General features: G+C 35.1%; 1 protein-coding gene across 1 annotated transcript; it reads left to right on the top strand.

Annotated features, from left to right (window-relative positions):
- The first annotated feature begins 6,104 nt into the window (after positions 1–6,104).
- Positions 6,105–12,153, top strand: LOC128210779 (neuropeptide F receptor-like). Its single transcript, XM_052915128.1, has 2 exons — positions 6,105–6,275; positions 10,701–12,153. Exons 1-2 carry the CDS (start codon positions 6,105–6,107, stop codon positions 12,066–12,068), a joined length of 1,539 nt encoding a protein of 512 aa, XP_052771088.1. The 3' UTR covers positions 12,069–12,153.
- Positions 12,154–14,968: the final 2,815 nt, after the last annotated feature.

The following is a 14,968-nucleotide window of genomic DNA, read 5'->3' as shown; positions in this document are numbered from 1 at the left end:
GGAGTGTTTTTACTAGTTGGTATAGTGGATTCTACTCCATTTCCGAAATTTGATCGACACATTAAAGGTGAGTTATTAACATTTTTTTTCTATAACAAACATGCTATTAAGATATTTTGTTTTTCATAGCTTAATGTTGATTATCACAAACTGACAGCCTATTGCATTGGGGCTTATTTTTTTGTTAAAAATAGTTAAACAACATAAAAAAAACTATATACATTTTTTTAGCTGAGCCCATTATGCCTTGACGCTTATCTTATATTTCTTTTTTTTCTATTTGTACATTTATTGTTGAAAAATGTATCATAACAAAGCGCTTTAAAATTTACTCTAAAATATTATTGTGTTCAACTCTGCAATACAAAATATCGAATGTAGCAACACGCACAATTCAACCCAGATCAAGTAACCAATTTACATTTATAAAAGTAAACATGTATAAATGATTTTCCTTATTACCAGTTCAACTCAAGAAGTGCTGTTATATGGTTATTTTTACAATTCTGAGAGAGAAAACAACGGATGTGAAATACTAGAACTAGTATTGCATTTATATAATCAAAAATGAGCTTAATTCGTTCACGGCTAAATTGATTTCAGCTCGAATATCTGGGAAATGCCCACGTTCTGTAATAGTTGTTACAGCTGTAATACATAATTGTTTCAATCTAAAAAGCAAAATGATATAATGAATAGTCTGTCGTTCCAGTTATTAATATATTTGATACATTGCACCGTGTTTACAACACGCAGTCTCAATCGAATCTTCGGCTTTCATAGGCGCAGACATTTAACACTGAAAGGCGGGGTGTGTAAACCAGAAGCGATTTCACGTCGTTATAAGAAGTGATATTTGAAAATGTGGCAAATAATTATACATTAATTAGAGCCGACATACTATTCCAAACAACTGTTAATAGTCAAGTCAACCGTTCACTGCTATATCGTATATGACTTGTACGTTCGAAAATTAGTTTTCATTCACGTGACGGTTCACTTTCGCATAACCGAGCTTTATTAAAAAAGCAACATACATGAATCTTGTACACACGTAACTTTGACGTATAATTAATTCATGGGATAATTAAAGGAACGAAATACGACATGTGATCATATTCCTTTAATACAATACTTTTTTAGAAAAATATTATGTTGTTGTTTTTTTAGAAAAAATGAACAAAATGGAAGTAACTGTATTTGATCTGGGTTTTTTTTGGCCGCGTATGTTTATATGATGCATGTATGTAAGCACGTGGTGTTCACATGGAGGAAGGGAAAACACAAACACATAGTTTTGAATTAAAAGAGAGCATTATCTAATTTAAACACCTTAAGATTATCGAAAGAAATGTCAAGAAATGAAAAGCAAAATGTGTTTTATAAACTTTCCAAATTTTTTTTACCCGAGTTGACAAATTCAACCGTACATATTTATCTGAAATAATTGTAATGTTTATGGGACTAAAAAAGTAGTTCATATATGCAAAATATGGATTATATTTGAAAATACCAACATACGTGAAAATACTTTGCATAAATAATACTGTATGTTGTACAAACTATAAATCGGAGTTTGTAAACGTCAATATAACAATGCGCGGCGAAAAAATATAACGAAAATGTTTGAAGAGCGATATGATTGGCAAAATGAGTATCACGTGTGACAATGCTGAAATTTGATTGGCTAGCGCAATAATATGCGAATAGCTACTGTATAGTTCAAAGGTTACACTAAAATAATTATAACGTGTTCGATTAAACAAAAGGGACGAGCTAAATATGTTTATGTTCACATACATTCCATGTTCATTCATGGGTCAAATGTTTCGATAGCATTGTGTATTTTGAACTTAAGAAACATGTCGCGATGAAAATTTGGCGTATGTTAGTCAATGTTTTCCTTTCCGACATGCATGCATGTACCTGTAACGTTACGTTTGCAAAAATAATATCATAAGATATTCTGGTTAGTCTATTACAATAACATATCGCTGCATTATACATAATAATTATTTGAGAAACGTTTTTATCACAAGTCTCTGATTTTTTAACCTGTATAATTATGTAAAATATATCGGTTGTACTGGATATTGTCTAAATATGCATAAATGATTGAGCCGGAGGCCGTATATATCATAATAATAAACATGCACAGGAATAAATGTTCTTTAACACCATATAAAATGAATAATTCCTAATATATTTTCCTTTTATATTTAGCCAGTTTATCACATGATTTAATATACGTTCAGTATGTCATGTGACCAGTTCCGCGGACATTGAGTTGATTTAACATTTCCGTGATTGATGTCATTATCGGAGCATGAACCAGTGTCTGAAGTCCGAGGGATATATCCTCGATGATGACATCAAGCACGCAATTCATTGTATAAACAGTTCATCATATTACGTAACAATAACGCGGGATTTTTTATCGCTTTATATTTGATGCGTATATTCACTTTACGTATACATATCCTAAGATAGTGCGTTCATATAGGAAAATATTCGCAATTGTTGAAATGCTGTTCATTTAAGTAATGGAGGTTGACTTGTCAATATAGCTCATTGAAGTGACGAAGCTATACACAAAATGTCAGCGTACATGTATAAAAACATTATTATCCATCGACTCTTTAGGAATGTATGTGTATCAGTTATACTTCTTTGTTATTTCACCACGCCGACAGATTGTAATTTTGTTTAAAAATGCACTCTTACTCCCAAATAAGATGTACCACAATAAAAACAATGCTTTTAATTTACCGAAAAGGATGAATAAATTTTAAAAATAATGGCTCTAATGAAGGATACCTTGTTTAATTTAAAAGAAAGGTGAAATAAACAAGGTATTTCTACCTTATGAGTTGATAGTTTTTTATCTGTTGGCACTCACCAATCATTTAATATTTTTGCGTTTCAGCTATTAAATACAAGGTTACAATCTTGATATCAGTATTAACATTATCCATAAATGCATTATTTAGCAAGAAGTCAAAAGTTCATCACTCAAATTTTATGTTTGCTATACATGTGTATGTATTGATTTTAAATACGAGTGTCACTTTAAAAAAAGTATGTTGGTTAAATGATGCCATGGCTGGGATGCCGAAATGGCGACGTAAATTTCTAAATAGGTGTTACTGTGAATGGACTATGTAATATTTGCTGATGAACTATGTTAACAATAATTATATCAGAGTATGTACGGTACGTGGTATATTTCTATGGCGAGCCATGTTGCATTAAGTTAATTTAATTCGCCAGAGATTTCCCCATGAAATGTTATGTGTTATTTACTTATTTAATCAAGGACAATACCCATTAAATGTATGTTTAAATGAAAATTCCGTATTTGATTTAAAACAAATATGCGACAGGGAAAACTGAATAACAGTTAAATTGCTTTGGCGCACCCGATTATTTCCTACGCATTGTCAGACTATGCAACTCACCCAATAATCTCCGTGCATTCTATTGCAAACAAGTCTACTTTTTAACGTTGGTTTAATTTCAATGTGTTCTTATTTCTTCCTGGGAATTTCCATTAAAATACTAGCAATTTATAACTTTCAGCATTTACATGACGTTGGACATAACTTATCCGAGATATTTATTTCGAAGTTCGCAGAGTGTGTTAAGGGATGGGTGGTGGGTGTTGAATTAAAACAGTTATTAAGAACAAAACAACGAAGTGCACTTTTCTGTCAAGGTTATATCATGTATACAAAAGAATGATGCATCCATGTTTTGCATATCGCATTAGAATAAAAGGCTCATAATGTAAGAACCTTCGCTTTTGATTATATCTAGGCATTCGAATGTTGAACATCGCTTTAGATGACATATATTTAAAACTGTCTGAATAACCTTTAGAAAAGCAATAATGTTCAAGAAAATAAACTAATGTAGCATTTAATATTTCTATAGACCATGACTTGTGGAAAGTAAACCAGCTTTCAGATTGTTTCTAATGTCTGCTTTTTAAACTTCTCCTAAATTTCAGCGGCGATCTAGCAGAGAATAATCGTTTTATAGACCGCAAACGTGTCTACAAAACATATCCATGAATGATTGCCTACGGAAACATACATTAGTTGCCACGGTTACGGGGTAAACATAGATCTTCTCCGTTTCTCTTTCCAGGCAATACGTTATAAAAAAAAAGATTATAAAACAATTCACATACAGAAGTTGCTCAAAGCTATTGTTAAGTTATATTTTCCACATGTTGAAGCTAAAACATAACTTTAAGACTAACAACATGCAGTATTCCAAACCCTATTTCGGTACCTCATGTGCGATTTTTGTCCATCCTCGGCACCCCAGCGTATCATAACCTATATGATACTCTGGACAAATCAGCTGTAAAAATTTCGTATTCATGAATAAGTAATAAGGTGAAATCCAGCCGCTTGATTGGTCGCATGAGACACACCTCATGCGGTGCGGAAATGGCCGAGAAGTTACGGATGTAATCTCGGATCGAAATAATCCAATGAGATCACGGCTTACAAATCGTTTTAGGCAGGATATTGTTAAATATGCCGATAGCTCTTAAGGTTACACACCACCATTGTCATTTCCTCTATAATTCAATGTGAAATTATTATTTTTAGACAACATTTAAAGGCATTTCGAGCGAATGCAGACTATGATAAACATATATATTCTTAATGTACAAGCTTTAAATAACCATTTAAGCTAATAAAAAGGGGGGGGTCAAGTTATTCCTAAGAAAAATATCTCGACTTGAAAAACAAACTCTAAAAATTGCACAGTCCGCCATGACAGTTCTTCCAAAATGACCTTTCAACTATAGGGCAGCAGTTTATGCTTAAATCTCTATTCTAAATGATAAATCAAGCAATAATAGATACTCAAGGTATAAAAGTTTCAGGAATAATGATATTTTTGATTTACAGTGTATTGAACATTTGAAAACATGTCTATCAGTCATAGAAACATTATTTTTTTAATGAGAATTTTCCACACAACGGAAGTACATATGACGCAATGGTGACGTCATACCTTAACAAAGGAGATTCTTTCCTTTTGTTATCGGCTATTTCATTGGACGGAAAATGTTTATGAATATTCATGATTTATTATTTAAGTTTCCCTAGCCAATTAGCCCAGGGTATAATATAGGTTATGATACGCTGGGGTACCGAGGATGCTTTTGTCTGAATGAATAGAAACTGGATTCCCTGACTTTTCAAAGCTGTAAACATGCTTTTGAATATTTTAGAGAAAAACAACAACAAAGTCATTCATTCGTTATATTTTACTGAAAGAATGCGTCATTAAAATGTAAAAAAAGCTTTTATAAAGAAGACGATAATTGAGTTAAAATGGTCAATTCAGCGTTACCTAAAGTTAATACTTAATAAGTCCCATTACCATAAGCGTACAAAAATTAGAAATGAACATGTATTTTGGAGAATCTGTTCAAGTCATATCAATTTATCAATTTGTAGAAACATATGTGCGCATTTTATCTTTTCTGACCATAATGTTGATCTCTAACCTTAAGGGATAACAATAATACTGACACAGCTGCAATAGAACAGCTCTCATAGAAGAAACAGCGAAATGTATTCGAAAGATGACACTATATTCAAAAAGCTGTTAACCTTTTTCTTCACGATTATCAACTAGCGCGAACAACACATGTTACTTGCTTGATGATTGTATTTCACATTTTATTCACAGCCGTTGAGTATTTGTTTTGTATCCAGAAAGAAACTCTAATTAAATAGACTATATGATAACGCGTCTGTAATATGCAACGTTTGGCGTTTCAAGGCTCAAAGTTTGAACTGACTATAAAGGTTCAAAAAATTTGATTTCAAGTGCTACAAATAGGTTTCAGTACAAACGTTTAGACTAATGTCGCGTTTATATGACGAGTTTTGCTCTCTTGCGCAAATTTTCCAAGTTTCAAACCTTTCATGAGAGTTGACTAAAGCTAACATTTGCACGAGGACAACAATGGTGTAACCGAGGTTATATGAATTCCTCGACATTTGGCGACGTGGGTGACATCAAGGTTATATGAATTCCTCGACATTTGGCGACGAGTGTGTCACCAAGGTAATATGAATTCCTCGACATTTGGCGACGTGGGTGACATCAAGGTTATAAGAATTCCTCGACATTTGGCGACGTGGGTGACACCAAGGTTATATGAATTCCTCGAAATTTGGCGACGAGGGTGTCTCCAAGGTAATATGAATTCCTCGACATTTGGCGACGTGGGTGACATCAAGGTAGGTTATAAGAATTCCTCGACATTTGGCGCCGTGGGTGACACCAAGGTTATATGAATTCCTCAAAATTTGGCGACGAGGGTGTCTCCAAGGTAATATGAATTCCTCGACATTTGGCGACGTGGGTGACATCAAGGTTATAAGAATTCCTCGACATTTGGCGACGTGGGTGACACAAAGGTTATATGAATTCCTCGAAATTTGGCGACGAGGGTGTCTCCAAGGTAATATGAATTCCTCGACATTTGGCGACGTGGGTGACACCAAGGTTATATGAATTCCTCGAAATTTGGCGACGAGGGTGTCTCCAAGGTAATATGAATTCCTCGACATTTGGCGACGTGGGTGACATCAAGGTTATAAGAATTCCTCGACATTTGGCGACGTGGGTGACATCAAGGTTATTAGAATTCCTCGACATTTGGCGACGTGGGTGACACAAAGGTTATATGAATTCATCGAAATTTGGCGACGAGGGTGTCTCCAAGGTAATATGAATTCCTCGACATTTGGCGACGTGGGTGACACCAAGGTTATATGAATTCCTCGAAATTTGGCGACGAGGGTGTCTCCAAGGTAATATGAATTCCTCGACATTTGGCGACGTGGTTGACATCAAGGTTATAAGACTTCCTCGACGTTTGGCGACGTGGGTGACATCAAGGTTATAAGAATTCCTCGACATTTGGCGACGAGGGTGTCACCAAGGTAATAGGAATTCCTAGACATTTGGCGACGAGGGTGTCACCAAGGTTATATGAATTCCTCGACATTTGGCGACGAGGGTGTCACCAATGTAATGTGAATTCCTCGAAATTTGGCGACGAGGGTGACATCAAGGTTATAAGAATTCCTCGAAATTTGGCGACGAGGGTGTCACCAAGGTTATAAGTATTCCTCGACATTTGGCGATGAAGGTGACATCAAGGTTATAAGAATTCCTCGACATTTGGGGACGAGGGTGTCGTAAAGGTTATAAGAATTCCTCTACATTTGGCGACGAGGGTGTCGCAAAGGTTATACGAATTCCTTGACATTTGGCGACGAGGGTGTCACCAAGGTTATAAGTATTCCTCGACACCTCGACATTTGACGACCAGAGTGGCTTTATGGTTATAAGAATTCCTCGACATTTGGCGACGAGGGTGTCACCAAGGTTATAAAAATTCCTCGACGTTTCTCTTTTGTCTTCGGAAACAGACAAGCAATAAAAGAAATATGCTGCTTTTGAAGCTGTTCTGTTTTCTGTGCATTAAATGTGACTTAAGAACACATACAATGCAATGATTAAATACGTACTTGTTTAATTTCATACATAAAGAAACGATATTTTGTTACTCAGATAGTTTGCTTGTGTTGTCCTTTGAAAATATGTGAATTTTGTTTATTGATACCTCTTCCTTCATATGTTACGGTAAATTACTTTCGTAAAGGTATGATATTTACTTTGTATTAAATACAGCGTTGAATATTGGGCCTGAAAGAATATAAGTATCTTCCATGGACGAGAGTGTAAGATAGGTTCATCCCGATCCGAGCGTAGGGTATTTTGCGGAAACGAATTTTACCCTGCGCGAGGGTCGGGATGAACGTACATTACACGAGCGGCTATGGCAGATGTTTTTTCTCCCACCTCAGTTAAACAAACTTAAGTACAAATGTATTTTTTGCTGGACCTCTTTTGTGCGTAGTGAAATAAATGCGTATGTGATCAATCGTGGTTGTCATGGATATGCGCGCTGTGATGCAGATTATGTTTATAGTTAAATCGGTCTTTAAATAGTTCTGAGGAGAGTGAAGTTCTATTTCTTGAAAGGTGCATGAAAACATATTATGGCGACATATGAAGCGAGAAATAATTAATTAGCATTCTAAGCATTGCCACAAGACAAGGTTTCTATGATGCTACAGACGACAGTTTTACAATGTGATGACTATTAAAAAGGAGTTCCATACGTGTATACGTTTTATCTTTGCCCGTGGGCAAAATACGAATTTCTAGCATTTTTATTTTTTTGGATCTACTTATCTGAGGTGGGAGAATTATGTTTCAAACTTCAATATTTAAACATACAGGTTTTCTGGTTGCGGTAATAACCTACCCTTTTCACGTTTTTCTTAATTTGTTGGTAGGAAGAATCAATACAGATGTTTAATTGTAACATTTGTACTCCTGAAAAGTTCAACCAAGAAAATAAAAAATATATTTAAGTCATATTGATTACTTTTCGCTAAACATAGTAGCGACATGTCATCTAATTCCTTATATACGATCGTTATATCCTTCGGATAAATAAAAGTACATAAATGAAGAAAGGGGTTTTTGCTAAAAGGGAAAGTTTAAATTTGCAAACACTGGACGAAGCCCATGTTTATGTTTGCTGCTCATTTGAGGAGCTCCGTTCAATTACGGTCTATTTAGCAATACATTTCTGTCTCCGTCCAATCGTTAAACTAATCTTGGTAGATTATTTCCCCAAATTGCTTCCTGAGACCGTTACAGCAAAAGACTCTTTCATGTCATGTTGACGGCATAATGAACTGGAAATGGATACTGGGTCGTTTTTGTGCTCGGCACGTTAATTGTTAATGCGCATGTAATAAGATAAATAGAAACGGCAGAAAACTTGTCATGGAACCTCTCGATAAAAGCAATAGAGCCGATGCTTTGTTCAGCATGAGCCGTGGGCTGTGACTCGAACAAAATATTGAAATGGGACTTTTTTTGTTCTAAACATAAAGAAAAAAGGCCAGGACATTTTTACGAAAATATACGTTTGATGATAAAGTTGAATTTAAACTCAATTAAGGATGTTAAATGCTGGAAAAATAAGGAAACACAATTATTCTCCCCGCTAATCTGTCATCTTAATTATAAAAATGAAACAAAACAAGTGTGTTCTAGAATATGGACAACAATGAAAATGTTTCTAGGTTTAAAAAAGTATTTTTTTTTACAACAAATAAAATTGCATATCGCCTATCGGCCTTCCATTAACAATGTGTGTATACCACGTGATAAATTGCGTCATTATTGCTACGTCGGAAGGCAATATTTGCTTGGAATAAAGACTTTAAACAAAGATAACTTCAATATTTTTTCACCATTTTAAATGAAACATAGCGCAGTCTACGCCGCTTACGTAGCACTGCATTCGGTCTTTTACCAGAGTTTGATTGAGAGTTTAGTTTCTTAAATCACTTAGACAAACCTTTTCACAATACGGCCGTCTGACGGAGCACTGTTAAAACATGACTTTGGAAACAGGTTTGTCGAAGTATTTAAAACTAATCACCTTATGAAAATTCGGTAATAAAACGAAGGCGGGGCTCTTATTTTATTTAAGATTTTACACAATATATCTTAACTAAAACATTAAAAAGATAAATCAAATAAATCAACTTACTTTAACTCAAAAACTGTATTGCATCCTTCACAGAAGACATACATTGACATGTTAATGGTATATGGCAAAAAAATGAAAAAAATAAACTAATTAATTGAATGGAAATAATAAATGCGTGCTTATACATACCTGGAACATGTATTTGAGATAGAGTGTGATACACAATTTCTGCACCTGTGCTATTTCGAAAGAGAAAACAAAAAAAGCGTGAAACATACTCCCTGCAATATGATATTTGCAGAGACGTGTATAAACAAGCTGTTTATATCTGAAACAGTAACTGAAGTCTGTTTATCACGTGTGGCCCAATATCATACCTTAGTTATGTTGAGACTGGTCAACAGGGAACCATAATGGAACTAATTGTGCTAAGTTCGAAAATACAGTCGAACCTCGTTGGCTCGAAATCGTTTGTCTCGAATTCCTGGTTGGCTCGCACTGTATGTTAAGGACCAATCTATTTAAACTGAACGTAATCATTCCCGCTTGGCTCGAATTTTCCGATGCTCGATGTCCCTTGAAGTTCGAGCCATCGGGGTTCGACTGTGCCACACTGTCTTCAAATATGTTCAAGGAATAATACATGTATCAGAAATACGATCATATGATAGTATCATGTAGGCTGTAGAAATGTACATTTTCAAAGACATTATAGTATTCAGAAGAATATATGTAGTGCGATGCAATGCAAAAGAAAAGTATTAAACCATTATACATCGTATGTATGAGAAGCAACCAAATACGATGATGTACTTTGAAGAATACAAAGCAAAATAATACACGCTATCCGCAGGCGCCATTGGCTTTTGGAAAGGAAATAAAAGGCACTGACAACTGCAAGAGCTTGTAAGAGCGAGTTGAGCTAATTACAAGGAATGATTGTACAAGATATAAAAAGTTTAACCACAGTAAATATAATAATGGGAGCTCATATCAACGTTTAGGTATTTGCTGTTTTTATGTTGTTTTTTTAAAACTAATGCTACATTGTATTTATGTTTTATTTACTCCATTTTAGGGTAAAGGTATGAATACCTGGGGCAACACTTCAAGCAACCTTACGTTTCCCGAGCCGCACATCATGACGGTGGTAAAAAATGGTTCGTTCACGTTTTCTACTATCTATGATGCTGACATGTATGGCAAATACGAAGATTATTCTATAAACATGTCAAACATTGACTTCGATGGGTACGAACTACTGTCAATGCTGGCCAAGGAAACAGAGCGAAAATATGACGAAACAGCTCAGACAGCGATTATAATTGTGTTCTCCATGCTGATCCTGTTCGGATCCGTAGGAAATGGGTTGGTCTGCTACGTTGTCTTCCGGAATGCTCACATGCGGACGCCGCGAAATATCTTTATTATCAATCTTGCAATATCTGATCTAACGCTGTGCTTATTTACGCAACCGTTGAATTTGTACAGACTTTTAAATAATCAATGGCACCTCGGTGAATTTATGTGCAAGTTGTCTGGAATGTTGCAGGGAACAAATGTTTTTGTTTCTACCATAAGTATCACCGCAATAGCCCTCGACCGTTTTCAAGTAATTGTTTATCCAACGAAGGACAGCTTAAAGAAAATAGGGGGCGCAGCATCACTGATTACGATTTGGATCATCTCTCTGTTAATGTCAAGTCCTTTAATTATATTTTCGTTATATAATGAGCATCAAATATTTCCTGAAGTTGACTTTCATATGTGTTACTGCGTGGAAGACCTAACTTTACGAGCGGAAAAGGGCGCATACTCCGTGGCTTCAATGATGGTACAATACATCTTGCCAGTAATAACTGTCTCCATAGCCCACGCACGGATCTGTAATAAACTTAGATACCGAATGGTGAACAGGCGTCCAAGAAGAAGTTCAGGGGAATTTAACTGCAATCCAAACCCAAGTAATAGGCCATCTGATAATAGGACTGCAAGAAAAAGAAAGACCAATGTATTATTGGCCATGATTGCAATAGTGTTCGTTTTAAGCTGGATGCCGTTGAATATAAGTAACATTCTAGTGGAATTTCAGTTTCAAATGTTCCGTGACAAAGGCATAATAAACTATGTGTACCTGGTTTGTCATATTTTAGTATTAAGTTCAGCCTGCTCAAATCCTGTCCTGTACGGGTGGTTGAACGACAATTTTAGAAAGGAGTTCAATAAAGTCCTACAGTGTGGGTGTTTCCGGTGGGTCAAAAACAAGTGGACCTCTGTTAGGACCACCAGAAAGAGAAGTGTACCTGCCGTCTCCTTCGCTATCGGAGAGAAAGTGGAGGCTACAAATAACGTTCTAGGACCATCAAGACGGCCAACGAACACCTCACAGATGTTTATGACGACGGAACTAGATCAAACCTGTCATCACTCTTTGCTGACAGTGTAATTTGTTGAGTTGATATACATTCTTCAGACATTTGTTGACGTAAAGATCAATACTAGTTTGAGCTATGTCATTAGCAGTATATGCGGTCGTGTTAATCTTTACCCGTTTGCATCACATCAGTTCTGTAACAAAGAGGCGTTCATGTATAACAATATAAATGTATTGCTTTTATTTGTCATTCAATGTTCATTTAGGCGATACAGGCGATGTTATTGTGTATAATCAGGGTGTAAACAAACGTCTTTAATGTCAGGATTTGAAACACTGCTGATTTAAATCTCATACCAAAGTTTTGTTCATTGTTTACTTAACTCTATGCTTAAAGCTGCACTCTCACAATTTAACCGTTTGTCAAACTTTTTTTTTGTCTTGGAATTAGAAATTTTTGGCGTAAATATCTGCTAACCAGTGATGAAAGACTGCTGACAAAAGATCAGATCACATATCTTCATATTTCCGTTCCAATTTTCATGTTTTATGGCTTAAACCGTTACTAACGGTTTAAGAAAAATAATAAAACATCAATTTTGGGACGGAAATATGTAAAGCTGCGATCTGATCTTTTGTCAGCAGTCTTTTATCACTGGTTTGCAGAAATTTACGCAAAAATTGTTTTAGACAAAAAATAAAAAAAGTTGTCAAAACGTTCAAACTGTGAAAGTGCAGCTTTAAACTCTCGTTTGTCACTGTTCTTACGTGTTCATAAGATGTGATGGCCTTCTAGAAAGGCGATATTAACATTTAATTTAAAATGTTTTCTTATCGTTTGCATATTTTAAAATGGAAAAGGCACAGTTTAAAATGATGCCAATTGATCGATCATCTATAAGTTTATACATTTGCGTATATTATAAATTGTATATACGCGGTTATTGTAGCATTTGTATTCAGCTTTAACCAAATCACGGCAAGACAAATAATAGGCGCCTAATCCATGGGTTATAGAAATTATTCCAGCTCGGCACGGGAATGCCACATGTATTGATTAAGTGGCATGAACATTACCATTTTCTTACTAGCGCGTCTGTTTTCCAAATAAAAAGTCGGGTTATTGTGACAACCTTCGTCATCGTTTTCGTCTTAGTGTAGAAGCTTCAAACTCGGCCATTATTAGAAAAACAACTCGTTTTTCATCCTAAGCCATAACTGAAAACCCGTTTAGGAACTTTATATGAAACTTGCTACATATGTAACCGGAGACAATGCACGCATGTATAGCAAGGCCCGTAACCTTTTTTCAACCATTCGTCGAGCTCCTTATTCGACAGAAAAAAACAGACGAGCATGTTTCCCTTGTGGCGCTCTTGATTCAAGTTTTCCCATCTCAGTATTACATAACGTGAATAGCATAAATCTAGTCTTGTTGATTTTAATTTAGAAAACGCTATGAAACATGATTTAGACCTTAATCATTTGGAATTATGTGCTTTAACTTCAGGTTGGAAAAAACGGTATAAACCTCCTATGGCAATTGCGTACCTGTCAAGGAAATACTACTTTTATGACGACCTGAACATTATGATGTGACCCTTCTTCCATCATGCGTACACTTCCCACTTCTAGCCAGGACCAACACCATCATCTTTAAAGCAAACCAATCAATATCAATTTGGGAGATCCCACATTCGACTAGTCAAATTGCTTTTGGAAACATCCTAACGATTTAGTCATTATTGTATCTAATGGGGTTTTTTCACTGCTCCATGGCATAGATGTTTGAGTATCTTTTTAAGCTTGCTTTTCGTGATGAAAGTAATATAAATCATTACCTGTTTGAGACGACCAACGTAAGTATTACGCGACGTGAAGTTTACATGCACACTATGCATTATGTTATGTACAGTTCATACTCCTTCGTTCACTCAATGGTTGTCTATCAGCCTTTTACAAAACAACTTTTGATGCAAAACATCAAAGACGCCGCGACTTTTGTTCAAACATGACTTAAAGGAAGCAGATGCAGTTCACCAGCATACCAAGTTTGACCATAAAGAAATTATTTTCATGACCAAACTGCTTACATACACAGTTTAGGATCCTTGAGCCATATCGTTCTTCAGATATTGAACGGAATCCCATTGTCCGCTAAAGGTCACAAACAGGTGATCCACTGACCTCAATATTTAAATGGTTCAACTACTGGTCATGATCAATCATACTACCAAATTTGATGTCTCTCAAATGCGTTCTGTATTTATCGAATGTAAATAATATATTCATTTGTTTACCTAAAATTAACCACACATATTGTATATGTTTAAAGCCCCAGTCCCAGCATAGTTTAATAATGCATTAGTTTGATAAAAAAATGCATTGATTGCAATAAAAACAATGCCATTAAACCGAAAGGCTAATCTAAGTAACTACAATTGTTGCCTACTACGTGACCATATCGCTTTAAATTCTAATTAATTTCCTATTTTAGCTTAGAATTAATTAGATTAAATATTTTTAAACAAAATAATCATACTACACTGTTATTTTCATAAAATATTTTAATTAAAGCTGGATAATATAAATTTGAAGAAAGGGAGGTGATAGGGAAAAGATACGGCCATGCTTATTGCATAGTTGGGGAACAGTCCATACTGTTATATGTAATGAATTTATATTTAAATTATTGTGAAATATGTATTTTATCAAAACTCTTTTTGTCAGGATTTTTAGTGACATGAGTTCTATTTGATAAACTTGGAAACTTATTTTGTACGGATATATTCACTGGGGAATATTGACAGAGTGATATTGCTATAACTAGAGGCAACGTATATTGTCCATGGATGTTTCATGAACGTTAGTTATATTGTCTCTCTCTTCTAGGTCAAATTAAAGTATGGTCCATGCCGTTATTAAACGAAGAACCTTATGTCAAATTTTCTAAATAGTTTTAACATTCTAAA

Source organism: Mya arenaria, chromosome 12, assembly GCF_026914265.1.
Source record: "Mya arenaria isolate MELC-2E11 chromosome 12, ASM2691426v1".
In the NCBI taxonomy this organism is placed as follows: domain Eukaryota; kingdom Metazoa; phylum Mollusca; class Bivalvia; order Myida; family Myidae; genus Mya; species Mya arenaria.
The sequence above is the reverse complement of the archived record's forward strand: the minus strand, read 5'-3'. Positions and strand labels throughout refer to the sequence as shown.

What these genes read in the sequence shown, in the direction of transcription:
- LOC128210779 (XM_052915128.1), top strand. Translation starts at nt 6,105, where the DNA reads ATGAATTCCTCGACATTTGGCGACGTGGGTGACATCAAGGTTATAAGA. An exon ending in GCGACGTGGGTGACATCAAG is followed by an intron (nt 6,276 to 10,700) that starts GTAGGTTATAAG and finishes ACTCCATTTTAG; the next exon opens with GGTAAAGGTATGAATACCTG.